The sequence below is a fragment of the Rutilus rutilus genome (assembly GCF_951802725.1).
Source record: "Rutilus rutilus genome assembly, chromosome: 23".
NCBI classification, from domain to species: domain Eukaryota; kingdom Metazoa; phylum Chordata; class Actinopteri; order Cypriniformes; family Leuciscidae; genus Rutilus; species Rutilus rutilus.
Window position 1 is genome coordinate 4,506,143 of NC_140233.1, and position 18,858 is coordinate 4,525,000.

Consider the following 18,858-nt stretch of genomic DNA (forward strand, 5'->3'; position numbering starts at 1 on the left):
TTTTTGCTTCCTATTTTCAGTCAAATGTGTAGCTATACAAATGTCAAATTTAATTTGCATGTAAGAAACATTGTTAAAAGTGTGGGAATGTCACTCTTCACTCCACTCTCTCATCCACGACATTGTTCTGACACCAGCCAAAAGGGGCGAGAAAAAGCCACGTGATATTTTAATGGCTGGTTTGAGTGTGCCAAGCATAGCACAACGTGTGTTTATTCATGTGGCATCAGTTGATCTGCCTGAGAGCGTCTTTACCGCTGAGATCAGGGACGAGCAACAAACACAGGCGTTTTGGACAGACAGAGGGAATTTCGTGGAGTTTCCAATCCAAGTGTGGATGTTACGATTTGACCTTTATGAAATGCAATTAGAAAGTGACAGGTTCAGAGCTCAGTGCCGAATCGAGGCAAAACAGCGGGCCTGTCCCATTTGCCTCCTTTAAAAACATTGCTAAAGTATTAAGATTCTTCAAAGTCTGCAATCAAAAGACAGAAATCTCAACATGACCTCAAACATTTCTCCTTGAATCCTTCCAGAAATGCTATTATTCATTAGGTCAATGCTAAAATACAATACTGTGCAAAGCACAGTCACATGCGATTTTTAAATCATATTTGAAATATTTGTTAGGTTGGCTTATTTGTTTTTTGAGGGAACGCAAAAGTTTCTCAGGAGAACGCAAAAGTTTCGTGAGGAAAAGCAAAAGTTTCTTAGGAGAGCGTAAAAATTTTGTGTGGGAAGGAAAAGTTTTGTGAGGAAACAAAAAGTTTTGTGAGGGAACACGTTTTTTGGGGGAAGGCAAAAGTTTCGTGAGCGAACGCAAAGTTTCTCGTGAGAACATTAAAGATTTGTGAGGGAGCGCAGAATTTCTCGGGGAACGCAAAAGTTTTGTGAGGAAACTCAAAAGTTTCCCGAGGGAACCCAAAAGTTTCATGAGGGAACGCAAAATTTCTTAGGAGAACGTAAAAGTTTTGTGAGGGAACAAGTTTTTGGGGGGAACGCAAAAGTTTCATGAGCGAACGCAAAAGTTTCTCGTAAGAACGTTAAAGATTTGTGAGGGAACGCAGAATTTCTCGGGAAACGCAAAAGTTTTGTGAGGAAACAAAAGTTTCGTGAGGAAACGCAAAATTTCTTAGGAGAACGTAAAAGTTTTGTGAGGGAACAAGTTTTTTGGGGGAACGCAAAAGTTTCTTAGGAGAACGCAAAAGTTTTGTGAGGAAACGAAAAGTTTTGTGAGGGAACAAGTTTTTTGGGGGAACGCAAAAGTTTCGTGAGCGAACGCAAAGTTTCTCGAGGGAACGCAAAGTTTTGTGAGGAAACGAAAAGTTTTGTGAGGGAACAAGTTTTTTGGGGGGAACGCAAAAGTTTCGTGAGCGAACGCAGTTTCTTGTGAGAACGTTAAAGATTTGTGAGGGAACGCAGAATTTCTCGGGGAACGCAAAAGTTTTGTGAGGAAACTCAAAAGTTTCTCGAGGGAACGCAAAGTTTCTTAGGAGAGCGTAAAAATTTGGTGAGGGAACACGTTTTTTGGGGGGAACGCAAAAGTTTCTCGAGGGAACGCAAAGTTTCTTATGAGAGCGTAAAAATTTGGTGAGGGAACACGTTTTTTGGGGGGAACGCAAAAGTTTCTCGAGAGAATGCAAAGTTTCTTAGGAGAGCGTATAAATTTGGTGAGGGAACACGTTTTTTGGGGGGGAACGCAAAAGTTTCGTGAGCGAACGCAAAGTTTCTCGTGAGAACGTTAAAGATTTGTGAGGGAACGCAGAATTTCTCGGGGAACGCAAAAGTTTCATGAGGGAACACAAAACATTTGTGAGAGAACGTAGACGCATTGACATAATGTTTCCATCACCATGTCCCTTTAAGAGCTCCTTACAAATGTGACACTTAAATGCAAAATGAATCTCGTGATCTATGAAAGAGCAAAATCTAAGCAATAAAACATCCACCGCACCCTCATTTAGCAATTTTTTAAGTGATTAAAAGGCCAGACTGACATTTGCACATGAACTGGTTCCACCGAAATGGATGCACAGACCAACACAACCAAACCTTTTAAAACAACAAAGGCAAACAGGGATTAAATGCACATAATAAAAACAGGAAGACACCTGCATCAGTGCTTTGAGGTCTCGTGAGGCGCAGGTGTGTGACCTCAGCCGTCTTTGTGCTGTGCACTTCGCCGTCGAGAGGTTAAAACGCTCGTCTGTTGTGTCTGGGACTCGTATAGGACAAAAACAGCGTCGCCCAGAAAGAAGTCATGTAGGGTTTGCCCTCGACATCAAGCGGAGACTCTCTGACCTCGTCCAATCAGAAGCGAGGAAACTCAATACCGCCAGAGCATAAAAACACTCCGGCCCTGTTCAGTGTGTTTTAATGGGCAAAACGTAAATTTCCTCTTCATTGTTCCATGGAAAGGACTTCAACCGCAGGGAGTCCATTGAGTCACGGGCAAAACTGGGAGGACACGGTCAGAAAGAGCTGGAAATAAAACGTCTGTGGTTTCAATTCTGTGGCTCCTTTCAATTTCAGTGGTTTGGGAGTCGATCATTATGAAACATGTTTGAAAGACGTGACACAAAACAACTAGACGTTCTTACAAGGTTGACGGGGAATTATCACACAATGAGGCTTTGTTTGTCTTTGTGATAGTAAAGTAAACACTACTAACTATCTGAAAGTCTCAGATCAGTCCAAAAGCACATTACAACTTCCAAGTTAAAAGGGTTACTTAAGTAAGGGTTACTTAAATCAAATGATCACTTCATCATCATTTACTCACACTCATGTGGTTCCTGCTTTCTTCTATGAAACTCAAGTTATTTTACACAATCTCTTACACAGAAAAGCGAAAACAATGAAAATGTACCACGAAAGGGTCTTGCAATATTATTGTGTGATGTTTTGTTGAAATAGTGATACATGTGAAAATAAACATTGTAAAATCCTGTAAGGGCATAAACATTTTCCCAAAAATCTGCTTATTATATATACGGATTTACATGCAAAACAATTAAACAATTCAAGCACTCAGTCATTATGTACCATTAGATAGGAGAACATGTCTTTATGCAGAATGACTTTGAAATAAATATGATACATTTTAGAAATATGATATATAAGAAACAAAACTAAATCTTTTGATCTTGATAATTCATGACAGTCTCAAATTATTAAAAAGTCATAATAAGACATTAAGTTTGACTTTTTGGCAATTATATAATCATTATGACTTAGTGTGTCAGTCTCGCCTTTTTTTATAGTTATAACTACTATATCTAGGCCTATGTGTCATAATTATGACTATTTACCATGATGGAAATGTGCTTCCATAATAAACCTCAATGAACATGAACAGGCCCTAAAAACTAAAGTTCAATTTACCTTAAAAATACTGCTAGTATGTTGTAAATGTGATTATTGTGATCATTTAAATTCATGAATAATCACAAACTAATGAAGATTACTAACTTTACTCTCAAAAAAACCCTGCATGATGCACTTGAGCTGTTGTTGTTTCAGTAATTATTTAAATTATTTTCACTTTGACCTTCCCCGAGTGAAAGAACATACTTTAAATATTATTTACATGAAAGATGCACATGAACAGCACTTCTCGACGCCCGAGGAAAGCATCATGTTGACCAGAAAACCTTTTTTTTTCCTTTGAATGAGCTTTCAGGTCCGTCCACACAAACTACAGGAAATACTCAGGTATATTATCTGATTTCCTATTAAAGCTCTCCGTGTTTCACTTGTTTCGGGACAGGAAACACCAAACCTTAACCTTTAGTCTCAGTTCATCCACTGTCAGGCCCTTTGGCAATGAATGAAAATAGTTCTCATAGTTCGGAGAACGTCCTGTCCTGTATGTATGATCTCGACACTGTGTCTAACTTGAAGAATTTGTAGTCTGAATGCAACAGTCTTTTAAAGATGTGACACTAGCAAAGACAAAAACACACAGATATAAAGTATATTTCCTGACTGAAAGTGCTTCGTATTCATGCACTAATGCAATGCGAACCACAGGTCTCGTACCCTTTCCTGTAAACAAGGGCCTGTGCAGTTCATTGAAATCTCTGAGCTTCCTCGTTTGGTTTCCTCCTGCGACCACAACGCACGTCATTAGATGAAATTCTCAATAAATGACTTGCGTGTGACCTCAGACGGCTGGCAGACCAGTAACCAGTGGCTGTGAAGAGGATTCAGGCCAGACTGATGCTCTACTGTAGCCTGTCGATTACAGTAACAGATCTGACGCAGGTCCTGTCCCTCACGTCTCGCAGGTCACGCTATTGAGGAAGTGATGCCGTCAAGTCAAGTCACCATTTATATAGCGCTTTTAACAGTATAGATTGTTTTAAAGCAGCTTTACGGTGATAAGAGGAAGTTACAGTAACAGAGATTGTTTAGGCTTTACAGCAGCTCTAGAATAAAGTTATTGTCCAGCTAAAGTTAGTTTGATCGATTCACTTCCATTGCAAAGATCATTAGTTATTAACTCAGGGGCCGCTTTTCACAGAAAACAGAAAACTTTTAATGTGTTCTGGCCGTTCATAGCACAAAACAGTGTTTGGCTAGCCTGGAAATCCAGACCTAAATCTGAAAGATTAATGGTCTGGCATCGACTAATGAAACTCGCCCATCTCGAGGGGCGGCACCAATCATGCATTTGAAAATCTCACTGCACGCAATTGGATAACACTACGGCCAATCACAACAATAAACCCCATACGCTTAGCTACCAGCGGAGCTAACTGGTAGATTAAACTCTTGCCGTATCCGATCGGCAAAACAGCAAAAACGCCCTTCTTGCAAAGGAAGGATTCGAGCGGCGTCTTCTGTTCCTCTTTTAGATAAAAAGCCAAGACTAACTCGTTCACTGTAGCGGCCAAAGCCGTTTCAAACAACTGGTGTTCGTCCGTAGCCATCTTGCAATGTTTACCAATGACTTTGACGTCGCAGCGCTGTCGTCATCTCGCCTCTGGCCCGCCTATATCAGATAACCCGATGTGATTGGTGCAGCTCAGATCGAGGGGCATATTTAATGAGCATCATTATTCGACACCAGAGTAAACTCGCTGAGCAAATTCAGCTTGTGCTCTCAGTAACTCTGGATTACCAGGGTAGTGTTTGGCGGCTCGAGAACGCAAACTTTGAAACAGGTTCCAAGGATCAAGCGTTGACTTCATCTTGATCTCCGCGTAAACTTCAAAAACGTGAATCTGTGAAACGCTGACAGCGTGCACATGCGTATTACGTGTTTAGGCAATAGGTATGTGTGTTTGAATATATGTGCACAGACGTTTAGTCTTTCTTTACTAATTGACGTCAACAAATGACTTGTCTGGCCTTAAAAATTCATAATACAGAACTATGAATCAGTTCGCTGTGAAATACGGCCATTACAACATCAAGGTGCACAAGTGAAGACCACATCGAGTGTGCTGTTTGGGACCGGCCCATATTAAAATTACAACAATATGTTCTAAGAATGTTTTGCTAATGTTAAGTTACTCAAAGTGTTTTAAAATTCCATTTTTGTGGTCATGCAAAAGTTAAAGGGACAGTTCATGAAAATTAGCCTATGATTTACTCACCATCAAGTCATCCTAGGTGTATATGACATTCTTCTTTCAGACGAATACAACTTATATGACACATCTTCCATGAGGCTTTAGCAAAGCGTTTTCATTTCGGCGCCAATGTTAACAGATGATTGCGTGTGCAAATGTGACAACACCATGAAATAATCACGACGAAGTGTGCTGATCAACACGAAGTTCCCGTGAATACCAATTCACGAGTTCACACTTACAAATAAGTCAGATAGAATAAATGCGTATTTGGCGTGCTGTCCGAGGAGAGGGCTCCGGGCTCAGTATTTGGCCCGAACCCAGAGTATTCCCCCCGTATTCCTGGCTGTGAAAGAACAAGCCAAGAGTGAGGAGTCGGGGTGGTGGAGGGATGCTGAAAACTGTCAAAGAAGTTAAGTGAGTTGACAGAGTGAATATATATATATATGCTTCCTCTCATGCTGATAGGGTAGACATGGTAATTGTTTGATGAGTTGATTGATTGATTGCTTGATTATTTGAACGTGCTCCTCCCGAACTTTGTTAATAAAACATCATCTTTTGTCATGAAAGCATGTCATTCTTTAAATAGTTACCAGACATGAAAAATAAAAAAAAAACTGAAAAAATGAGTCACTTACCACAGTTGTGAATCACTCCTTTTGCCGCTACCCGCATCTCGACGACTCGACCGTTGGAGATCCCACAATGCTTCTGTAGATTTGAAATTTACAGCAATATTCTGTATATTTGAGTCAAACCGCCTCGCTACCCCAGAATGCATTGCAGTTTACAGCAATATGCTGTGTTATTAGAAAACAGACAGCTGCTGTAAAATAATACTGTAATTTTTACAGCAATTCATTACAGTGTACACACCTAGGATGGCTTGAGTAAATCATGGGCAAATTTTCATTTTTGTGTGAACTGTCCCTTTAATGAAACATTCCATTTTATCATTCTGCAAACATTAACTTTGGACTGTTTAGAATGTTACTTTAGAATGTTACTTTAGAATGTTACTTTTGAATGTTACTTTTGAATGTTACTTTAGAATGTTTTCAGAATGTTCTGAAACAAGTAACATTTTAAAAAATGAAAAATGTGGTAACTTAACGCTGTCTCTCATGACGCTTTGCAGACTCTGCTCTGGCTGTACAGTTCATGTGTTTTGAAGGAGGCGTGGCTTTGGAGACGCTCTGAAAGGAGGCGGGATCTTATGATTTCAAAGCTAGCTTGCTATTGCTAGCCACTCCGAAATTGCCTACCCTACCATTAAAACTCGTGTAGGCTACTTTGCCACAGAGGTGTTGCCTATGTAGAGCACTCAAAAACAAATTAAAATGTTTTGCATTCCCCTGAGAAACTTTTGCGTTCTTTGCGAGTGAATGCAAAAGCATTGGCAAATAATTTTCCCTCCCATCTCATTTTTTTTTCTTCTGCACCATGTGGCTTTAGTGGCTCCGTAAAAAGCAGGTAAATGCACACAAAAAAAAAGAGTTTTTTTTAGTGAACAGCCCCATAAAAGTTTGTTCCCTATGCAGGAAGTAGACAACACGGCAGCATACTAGATTGTGGAACAGAGAGAATATCTACTAAACATCAGTCATTGCCATAAATCACTTTTATTAAACATGCACCTGACAGACAGAATCGCAGAATCTATCACACACACACACACACACACACACACACACACACACACACACACACGCCCTGTCTGGCTTGGCTTTCATACATCTCCAGATATCCCCAGCTGTCGCCAGCTCTGGCCTGTAGTGTTCATTACACGGGCTCACCTGCAGCCAGTCAAAGGCTTTATCAGCTCGAGCTCCTGAAGCACACAGACCGAAACACGGCGCTTCTGAACACACTTCATTATCCGTCCGCGATAATCTGCTCAGCTATGCGTGCGAGCGTGCGTCAAAACATCACCATTACACACAGATGACATTTTAATGAAGACTTTTCACTGGACATTCCAAAGACATTGTTTTGAAGACCAAAAAAAAAAACCCCAGGCCTATATATATATATCAACTTTATTTCACAACATTACTACACACACTTAATTTTGAATAGGTAAATAAATAACTCATTGAAACAGATTTTAAACTGGGCAAACTTTATAGTTTATATTTTACTTAGGCTGGTAGTTAACCAATCAGTTAATAAAGGAGACAAAGAATTATTACAAACAACTAATAGCCTACATTTGTTTATTATTCATTTGTGTCATCATATATAATTTATACTAGACTATATACAATTTTAACAAAACGACATTTTTCCTGGCAAAAATAAATAAATAAAATGTATATATAATATATTGCCTAATATATATATATATATAAAATTGTGAGTAAAAATAAATAAATATATATATACACATAAATAACATATATCCACGACTTTCCAAAACAGTAGAAAAGTCATGGACAGCCTATTTGAACTCAGCAGTTCTGATCTGTGAAGTGTTTTGGACTTTTATCATGTCCTTCTAAGGCTGATGATCGACCTTCTCATCAAGATTTAAAGGGCTTTACCAGCAGCAGCTGCGACATGATGCACACGCACCTTCTGCTTTCTGTGTGTGTGTGTGTGTGTGTGTGTGTGTGTGTGTGTCCAGTCGTCCCCGGCCTGTGTGCTCGTGTACTGTCCAGTCGACTGCAGCTGTTCTCTGATTCTCCTCGGGACGCCAAACCAGCACTGAAGTGTTTCCAGGCCTGCAATCCTCCTCGCGTCTGGAAGAAAAGTCCACAGCAATGCGACCCAGTTCACCACACACTCCAGTCCACACGTGTGCCCAATAACAACATGATGTGTTTCAGTTGACATTCCCACAGCTGAACAGCAGACTGGGCGAGGACGGGCACGAGCGTGACGATGGACGATATTTTAGGCCACTCTTATTAATGCAGATGACATGCTAAATTTAATTTATGCAAAAAATATTTTTAAATGGAAATGGAATCCTCACGTAATATATGCAAATAAAAAAGGCAAAGTCACATGACTTTTTGATGCACATCTAGGATTTTATAAATGTGTTTTTCACAGATTTTTTTTTTTTTTTTACCAAATAGCACATTTTCCCACCTCAAATAAGCATATACATTTATTTATTTGTTTGCAACTTGCAATAATTTGCATAAAAAAAACATGGAAATCTGGTCAGTGACAAAAAAGCAACGTTTTCAGAAGGAAAAAAACGTATTAACTTTACCTCGGATTTTCACACAAAGCTGTACAGCTTTATGACGTGGAGTAACAACAAATATTTTAATAATTATATATAGATGTAAAAAAACCCGATATATATGTATCGTATTTGATGGGAAGATATTATAAAAACTATATCATAAAATATATTATAATTTTTTTTTTTATAATTTCCATGAAAAACAATATATTATACATTTATATATATATTTTTATATATAATAATTTTATATAGGCTATAATTATATATGAAATCCTTTTATTTTATAATTTTATATTTAAAGGGCACCTATTATGCCCCTTTTCACAAGATGTAAAATAAGTCTCTGATGTCCCCAGAGTGTGCTCAAAATACCCAACTGATAATTTTTTACAGCATGTTTCAATTGTCATTTTTTAGGGCTCAGAAAAACGCGCTGTTTTAGTGTGTATCCCTTTAAATGCAAATGAACTGCTGCTGCCGGCCCAGGGGGCGGAGCCTCACGAGCTCACGCTAAGAGCTAGGACAATCTCATCTGATAATATGAAAACAGAAACTCTCAGTAGTGGTGTTCATTTCGACTCGGAGTCGGACAATAATGCCCACAGAGCCAGAGAATATATGCTGTATGGAGATAGAACAGGAATAGTTTAGTTTAATTACGGTTATTTGTCATCTGCTTTTATCCACTATTAATACAAGCCTGCTGTAGCAAACCCCGTCCGAATGATGACCAAAATATACTGATGAGTTCAATTAAGTTTGTTGTACCTCACACAAAAGATGAAGCCTTAGTTTTATTCCAGAGAATCACTGTAAGACCTGAATAAACAGTATATAAGTGCGCATTAAAGTCTTATCCATAAACGCTCTCTCTCTCCCTTTCATTATCATGGAACATACACAGCGAAATACACAAAACACTTGTTAGAACTAACAGTAAACAAATATATACACACCTTTTCAGTGGGTGCTTAATCAACTGGTAAACTGCATATCCACGACTGGATGAGCTGTCATAAAGTGCGCGCTCTCACTTTCATTTTTGCCCTGATCAGTAACGTTAGGCCTGTCGCTTATGGCGAAGACCGTAAGCTGGATCACAAACAGTACAGTCAGATCCATCCTCGAGTAACAACCAGAGTAAATGAAGACTGCTAAGTTCATTCTTACATCCAACAACAAAACACCTCAATCGCTTAGGAGACATTCTTGTCTACAGCTGCTCCAGCGTGGAAACAATGGCGGACTGTGTCCAGCTCACTCAGGGAGGGTCTATGCTCAAACTGCAGTGTCAATCAACAGTCGTGGGAGGAGCCTGTGCAAAGTGACATCACACTGCCCCGAATCTGAGAACAGCTCGTTCTGAGACAGTGCTTATGATTTATGGGGATTTTTAAAAAAGCACTTGGTGGATTTTTATCATTATAGGGTGGTTGTGTACACACACTGCCAACACACATGTATGTTCAAACACCATGTAAAAGGGAATTTTGCATAATAGGTGCCCTTTAATTATAATTATAAGAATAAATAAAAAAATATTTGATATAAAACTATATATAAATATCTATATAAATTAATCCCACATATAATTATATACAAATTATATATAAATCAATATAAATATATCTATATAAACAGGAATATTGTATATATCGTACCACATGCATGGTCTATTGTCACAAATCAGGCTTCCAACTTAAAGTCAATTCAAATTGTCACTTTATCATGCAAGAAAGAGAAAGAGCAGGCCTGGATCCGTCCCAGCGCTCCCAGACTCTAGCAGCAGACATGAGGACAGACAGACGGATGGATGGATGGACGGATGGAGGGATGAACGGATGGATGAACGGATGGAGGGATGAACGGATGGATGAACGGATGGAGGATGAACGGATGGATGGATGGACAGACGGAAGGATGGATGGATGGAAGGATGGATGGACGAATGGAAGGACGGAGGGAAGGATGAACGGATGGAGGAATGAACGGATGGATGGACAGACGGATGGATGAATGAATGGATGGATGAACGATGGATGAATGGATGGACAGACGGATGGATGGATGAATGGATGGACAGATGGATGGAGGGATGAACGGATGGATGAATGGATGGACAGATGGATGGAGGGATGAACGGATGGATGGATGGATGAATGGATGGATGAACGGATGGAGGATGAACGGATGGATGGATGGACAGACGGAAGGATGGATGGATGGAAGGATGGATGGACGAATGGAAGGACGGAGGGAAGGATGAACGGATGGAGGAATGAACGGATGGATGGACAGACGGATGGATGAATGAATGGATGGATGAACGATGGATGAATGGATGGACAGACGGATGGATGGATGAATGGATGGACAGATGGATGGAGGGATGAACGGATGGATGAATGGATGGACAGATGGATGGAGGGATGAACGGATGGATGGATGGATGAATGGATGGATGAACGGATGGATGGATGGATGATGGACAGACGGATGGAGGGATGAACGGATGGATGGATGGATGGATGAATGGATGGATGGACAGACGGATGGATGAATGAATGGACAGATGGATGGATGAATGAATGGATGGATGGATGAACGGATGGATGGATGGACAAGACGGATGGATGGATGAATGAATGGAGGGATGAACGGATGGAGGGATGAACGGATGGATGGACAAACAGATGGATGAATGAATGGATGAACGGATGGATGAATGGATGGATGGATGAATGGATGGACAGACGGATGGAGGGATGAACGGATGGATGGATGATGGATGGATGGATGGATGAATGGATGGATGAACGGATGGACAGACGGATGGATGAATGAATGGATGGACAGACGGATGGATGAATGGATGGATGGATGGACAGACGGATGGATGGATGAACGGATGGAGGGATGAATGGACAGACGGATGGTTGAATGGATGGATGAACGGATGGATGAATGAACGGATGGAGGGATGAACGGGTCACTGCCGCCCCTCCGCCCAACACAACAACAGCCGCCAGTGCAACTGTTCCTGCTCTGCTATTTGTAGAGGCGCAGCTGCCGCCCCCCCGCCTCACACCTGTTCCCCCAGTGTCTGCTTTCACAGGCTCCGCTGCTGCTCCGGGGCCACAGGGGCCCCAGTAATGGCACACGCCTCGGGCTTGTCATCGGCTCAAACAGGCCCCATTATGGAGGAGGTGGAGGATTTCTGGACAGCACTTACTGCCAACTTCTGTTTTAGCCATCAGAAAACCTGACATTAGACCAGATGACGGTCGAACTGCTCAAACTGATGACGCTAGATTGACCAAATTGGCCTTGGAGACACCGGATTTTTATTTATTTTTTAGCAGATTATCTATTCAGAAATGGTGCAAGTTACACTGTAAAAACAATTTGTAAATAAAACAAAGATTATTGTTTCTGAGAAAATACTATTACACTTTACTTTAATGTGTCCGTTACAGTGTAATTATACATTTAATTATTATACATTATACATTTGAGTAATAATATTTAATTTATTTTAAGGTGTCATTGTTACATTGTAATTATATATTTAAGTAAATAACTACATGTACTTACTATAGGGTTAGGGTAGGATTAGGAATTGGTTGAGGGTTAGTTGCATGTAATTATGCATAATTTACTGTTATTACTATGGTAAGAACATGTAACATATGTAACAAGGACACTGTAAAATAAAGTGTTACCTAATTACTATAGGGTTAGGATTAGGGTTAGTTGCATGTAATTATGCACAATTCATAGTAATTACTCAAGTAACTACATGTAATGTGTGTAACTAAGATATTGTAAGATAAAGTGTTACCGAAAATACTGTTACTTACCATTTCTTTGTAATTAATTGTGAAATTTACTAGCAATTTTTTTCAGTGTAGTTTGCAGGCCTTTTTAAAATGAGTTGTCTGGCTGGCGAATCATGTTTGCAGAAATGCAATAATCACCTTTAGTGAAATTCACAGTATATTCTTAAAACCGTAACCCTAAAAAGTCTACTTTATCATATTTTATACGCTAATATCCAAGGCCTCTGATCAAAACTGCTGAAAAACCTGTTGCATATATGAGTATACATGCCTTCTGTCGTCGGGTTGGTAGTTTATAGTTTTTAGTCAAATATATTTTAGTATAATTGTACAAACGTCTTTTTGCTGTGAAAGAAATAAACATAAGAATAATTGTTAGTAAAAATTTGCTACCTTAAATTTTTAAGTACAATCACCTTGGATGTTTGAGTCATTTCAATATAAATGACATTAAACTGACTTATAACTTATAAAAACTGTTGAAAATTGCCGAACTTATTTTGACGAGTTAAAGCAATGTAAAAACACATGTTGTCATGCATTATTGATCATATCATTTTTTTTTTTTTTTTTTTTGCAGTGTAAAATTTCAAGATGAACATTTGAACTGAAGCAACTAAGATTTACTAGATTATCCAAACATCTTTTTTTTTATATCATGTTCAAATATGATCATCAGACGGAAGGTTTATTTGTGCATCTTTTAATCATCATTGTATTGCATTGCATAATGTTTTAAAACCAGCTTTGATCATTTAAATTTCATCTTACTAAGACAATAATCTTATATTATTGGCAGATATAGAGTGACGACTGATTTATTTGCATTTTCTGTTATAAAGATCTCATTCATTTGTCAATATAAATATTAGCAACTGCACCAAATTGAATATTTTTTCTTTGAATAAAACTGAGCTGCTTTTCTTCCTCCATATTCTCACTCAGCCTGATCTCATGAAAATGCGTCTCTATCGCACGCATTGTGTTTATCGTGCAATTTATACGCGAAAATTAGTTGTCACGTGCATATGATGCGCAGTTTTCGCGTGCATTTGATACGCACTTTATAGCGTATAAATATAATACACACGCACACCACTACTAAACCTACCCATACGTATCTTATGCACGTGAAAACTTATTTTCGCGTATGAATTGCACGATAAACACACAATGCGTGCTATAGAGACGCATTAAGTGACCGGGTTGCAAGAGCCATAAAAGCCTGACCTATCAAAGTATTTGGTCTAAAGCTTCAATAAACTGATATTTCAGGACTCAGGTTGTCGTTACCTACATGTCAGGCTTTATAGACATTGTGCGCCAGAGAAACGAGGGCGCCGCCATCTTTAGAATATTGTCTTTGAACTTCCGTTTTTGCAGTCTCTGTATATTTCTATGGCATTGCTGTCCAGGAGTAATTAGCTTTTGAAGTGGATTTACTTAATGTAAAGTTAACCAAAGTTATCATGAGGATTGTAATGTTTAAAGCAGATGTCTTAACAAACGTCAGTAGACCGGGAAGATTTTAAAACGAGCCGTTCATTCATAAGATCGCTGTGAAAATACAGACCGGAAGTCAAAAGACAACGAGCGCAGCGCTGAAAGGGGGCGGGGCTACATAAGGTCTATAGGGTTAAGGGAGAAAGAAGGAAATATGAGTGTTTTCAGCCTTGAAAGATGTTAAGCAAGCAGAACCGAAGTGAGAAACGGCATTAAAGAGAATCACTCATCATGAGGATCTGCTGGAACGTCACAGGAGAAGTGAACCTTGCAGTCACAGATCCAGAAAGCTTCTCCATGAGGATAGAGGATGATCCAGCGCTCACACATCAAACGGCCTTTGAAAGCGCAGAGATTGTGCACATGAAAGGCCGTCAGTGTGTGTCCTGCACACAGCTGGGCCTGTACACTCCTCTCCTTCAAGGTCCCGTCACTTCAGAGCCATAACCTAACCTCCAGGGGCCTGTCCCATGAGGCCGGTTTAGCCAGGTGTGTTTCAGTTTAGTTGGCCAACCCTGGGTTTTAGGCACTATATGAAAGTGGTTTGGCGTTTAGCATGTTCATCGCCATAGCAACTCACGCTCCAAGGCTAACCCGGTCCGGGACAGGTGATGTTCCAGGTAAGAGGTTGCAAACCGAAATTGGACCAATCAGCTGTGAGCAAAGTGTCACATGTCTGATGAGTCACTCCACCTGTTTCTACTCCACATTAAAGGTCACTAATTTCGGGATTGTGTTCATGTAGCTACTTTTTGGAAGAAATGTCTGTTTGTACGTGCTTCTTTATTAGTACATTTTTCTTTGGTCTTTAAGGATGTCTTATTTGGAATTTAATATGAAGTTTTTTGTACACAAGTGTAAATTTTTGTCTGTCAAACCTCTTTTTGTTATTTTTTGCAAATCTCTTCTTCCAACAATGCCAAAGCTTTAAAGTCTGTTACATTGTGCACAAAGTATAATATTTATGCTTTTTTTAAATGAAAACAAAAAGGGACTCAATGCATTTCTCTCTCTCTTGAATTTATTTTAAATTATATGTTACCCCTGGCTCAATTTATTATTATTATTATTATTTTATTTTTTTTCTACTGTTTACAATTATATTATGGTTTGTATTATTAATTCTGTTTTGAGTTGTAACTATGTATTTGCGGTTATATCAAAAAAAAAAAAAAAAGGTCACTAAATAGCAAATGATTTTTAAAGACCAAATCATATGGCTTTTACTAATGCTTATTTAGAATAATAATTTTGTATGATTTAGATATTAGATATACCCTTTATCGATCACATCATGTAGGCTACTATTTTAGCTGATTAATTATTATTACGCACAGTTTAAATGAATAAATAAATGAAGGTGATATAAATACGCTTTAGAATCAATAGATAAAGCTATAAAATGACTACATGTGATCTTAAAGGGATAGAAATTCTGTCATCATATACTCACCCTCTCATGTTGTTTCAAACCTGTATGAATTTCTTTCTTCTGCTGAGAAGAAATATATTTTTTTCCTACTATGGAAGTCAATGAGACCAGAAACTGTTCAGCAGAAGAAAGAAATTCATAAAGGATTGAAACAACATGAGGGTGAGTATATGGTGACAGAATTTTCATTTTAAAGTGGAGTATCCCTTTAAATGTTCAATTCTCTCTATACCTTTATCAACTGTATAAATTAACTTTAATTGCACTAATATAGCAATACTTTTTATTTTTTATTTTAGTTGTCCTCTTTTCATCGTGTAAATTTGATTTTAAATTTCGCGAGAAATGAATCGCAGTTTCACTCTTTCTCAGCATGTGATTGGCTGTTCACGGCTGATGTCACACATAAACTCAGTATAAAGCCCGAGTTGACAGAGAAAGTTGATGATCAGCATCATGGTACCAGCAAAGCCTGGTTGGATTGGTTTGGTTTTGTCAACTCAAAACTAATCCTGCAACCCTGAGTTTGTTAAACTACCATCATGGAACAGGCCCCTGGTCTCTCAGGCGCATGTTTTGGGCTTAGACCTGAATGTATGTGCAGTTATATTCTGCATATTAAATTTGTGCACAGAATACGTGGTTTTGCTGAAGAGAAATAAGCCGATGGAAACAAGTCGTTTTCAATTTCTCCGGGTCGTTTGAGTCTCCAAACTTTAATCATTCACACATGACGTGTGACTCAAAGCGTGACAGGTACTCCCGCATGCAACCGGCCAAAAAGCAACGTGATACATAATTAAATGCATGTTTTATTTACACTACAGTTTTCTGGAGCGAATGATTACAACAGATCAGTTTATCATTCCATCAGAATATGAATCCAAACCCTCAGCACTACATATATAAGGCATTACTACAATATTTACATTTGCTTTTTGTTTTATAAAACTGTACAGAGTCGTGTCAGCAGCATAAACTTTATCTAGCCATAAACTCTCCTCTTATTCAGGGTTTCAGATCCTGTGGTGAAGAACAATGAATACAATATATTTTAAAATAGAAAATACCCATAAACAGACACCTGTGACCGCATGTTATGAATTAGTTAGTTACAATGTTTAAATGTATAAATGTTTATTATGAATCATATTCATTATTATTATTATTAATAATGGCATTCAATATGTGAAATGTTTTATACTATTTAATTAAAATTATATTTTATAATATTTATAAAATGTATTATGTTAATGTTTACACACTACTGTTCAAAAGTTTGGGGTTAGTAATATTTTTTTAAATAGAAATTAATACTTTTATTCAGCAAGAAAGAAGACATTAAATTGATTAAAAGTGACATTTATAATGTTACAAAAGATTTTATAAAAAAAATAATAATAAGTTTAGAACTCTCTGTTCATCAATGAATGCTGAAAAATATGAAGCTGTTAATAAGAAAATCATCATATTAGAGTGATTTCTGAAGGATCATGTGACACTGAAGACTGGAGTAATGATGCTGAAAATTCAGCTTTGATCACAGAAATAAATTACACTTTAATATATATTCACATAGAAAACAGTTATTTTAAATTGTAATAATATTTCAGAATTTTACTGTTTTTACTGCAATTTTGATTAAATAAATGCAGTCTTGGTGAGCAGAAGAAACTTCTTTCAAAAACATTTTACTGACTTCAAACATTTGAATGGTAGTGTATTAGATGTTTTTTTTTTTTATGATTTTTAAATGTAATAATTTTTATTGCACTTATTATTATATTCAATAAATGTTTAAACTATTTATTGAGCATTGCCTTATTTTTCATATTGCTGTTGTCGGCGTTTGATCAAACTGATCTAGCTTCTGCTTACATCCCCGTAACATTGTGTGTTTTTGCTTTATGAAAAAACAGAAAAGAATTCAATGTTAATTCAGTGCCAGGCAAACGGCCAACAGATGAACACGTCTGGAGAAAAGATCCAGGATGAAGGTATTTTCCTCAAGACAGCGTTTGTGGTTTCTGGAAAAGATCAGTGGAATGTGTTTTTGCATCTCATTAATTGATTTTCCGTCAACTCGCTTCGTCTTTTTCAACGTTTAATTATCTCAGATAAGAAAAATAATCATAGATCACAGATCAAGCAAACGCATCTAAAAGGTGCTTCGAGGGGGAAAAGGGGATTATGGCGTGGTTGGAGTTCTGATCCGCTGTCGGGAATCTTGGCTCTCGTCTCAACGTCAACAGCCTTCTTTCTCAGCGCGTTATTGAACTTCATTAGCATCTATCATTGGTGTTTTGCTGTTTTGATAAGCCCTACCACAGCCATACATCAACGCCGGCCTGAGTCGCACCCTGGATCAGTGCTGTGTTTGGACACGTTATTAATGATCCCTTGCTTGACCAAAACGGGTCCGAACGACACCATCTGTGAGAGCGCTGACCATGAAAACAATCAAATAATGCGTCCAAATAATGAAAGACGGACAGTTTAGCTTGGATCAGGAGATTCTGAGCATCTCCACACAACCACTTTTCCCACTTCGCTACTCATATGATGTTCAGTCTGTAGTCAGAAACAGGAAACACCAAGCTCTTCCGCTCGGACCCCGTTTCCCACGATGCATTGCGCGAGTTGTCCATGCGAGCGTGTCATTGGCTCTCGTCCATGCTGACGCCCGGCCGCTTCATGACGGTGACGCGAGAGCTGTACTGACTGGGTTTCTGCAATAGCTCCGGTTTGGGCTGGAAATGCTCCATTAGGATCTTCAGGATGTTCTCCAACTTCACGTCCATCTGAAGCACCTACAAAACACAGACACATGTCAGGCCACGTCTGCATTAATACAGATACAAAACGCTCACCAAAAGTTTCAAAACGGGGTGCACACTTCGCGATTTATAACAGTCCTTTTACGATTGTTGCTTGTCAGACTGTACGAACATGATCCTCGCTGTAAGCCATGTCACACTGTAAGAGCTCAGCTGTCAGTGATGTTTGACTACGACAGTCAAGACGCGTTAAAAACGGACGCACGCAAGAAAACTCGTCCAGAGTTTTACATCATCAATCAATGACGCGTTCGGTGATGTGAGCCGCGTTACACGCGGGACTGCACGCGGGAATGCTGGCTACAAAGAAATCTCTAACGTTAATTTGGGTCATGGCTAGTCTTGAAACAAAGACAATGTGACGGTGGTCGTAGGAGAATCACTGCAACACTCAAAAAATTCATTTTTGCCTTAAATTTAATGAATTAAAATAAGCTGAAGTAACACGATTGTTTAATATTTT

At 38.6% G+C, this 18,858-nt stretch overlaps 1 protein-coding gene across 1 annotated transcript in view; it reads right to left on the minus strand.

The window, feature by feature from the left end:
- Positions 1-17,428: 17,428 nt before the first annotated feature.
- The window catches only part of kcnq1.2 (potassium voltage-gated channel, KQT-like subfamily, member 1.2), a gene marked incomplete at its 5' end in the record, with an annotated part of 143,828 nt that continues 142,398 nt past the window's right edge, over positions 17,429-18,858 (minus strand). The window contains one exon of the mRNA XM_084396787.1: positions 17,429-18,368. Within this exon, the coding sequence (XP_084252913.1) occupies positions 18,216-18,368 (153 nt within the window). The 3' untranslated portion in view covers positions 17,429-18,215. The remainder of the gene's footprint in view (positions 18,369-18,858) is intronic.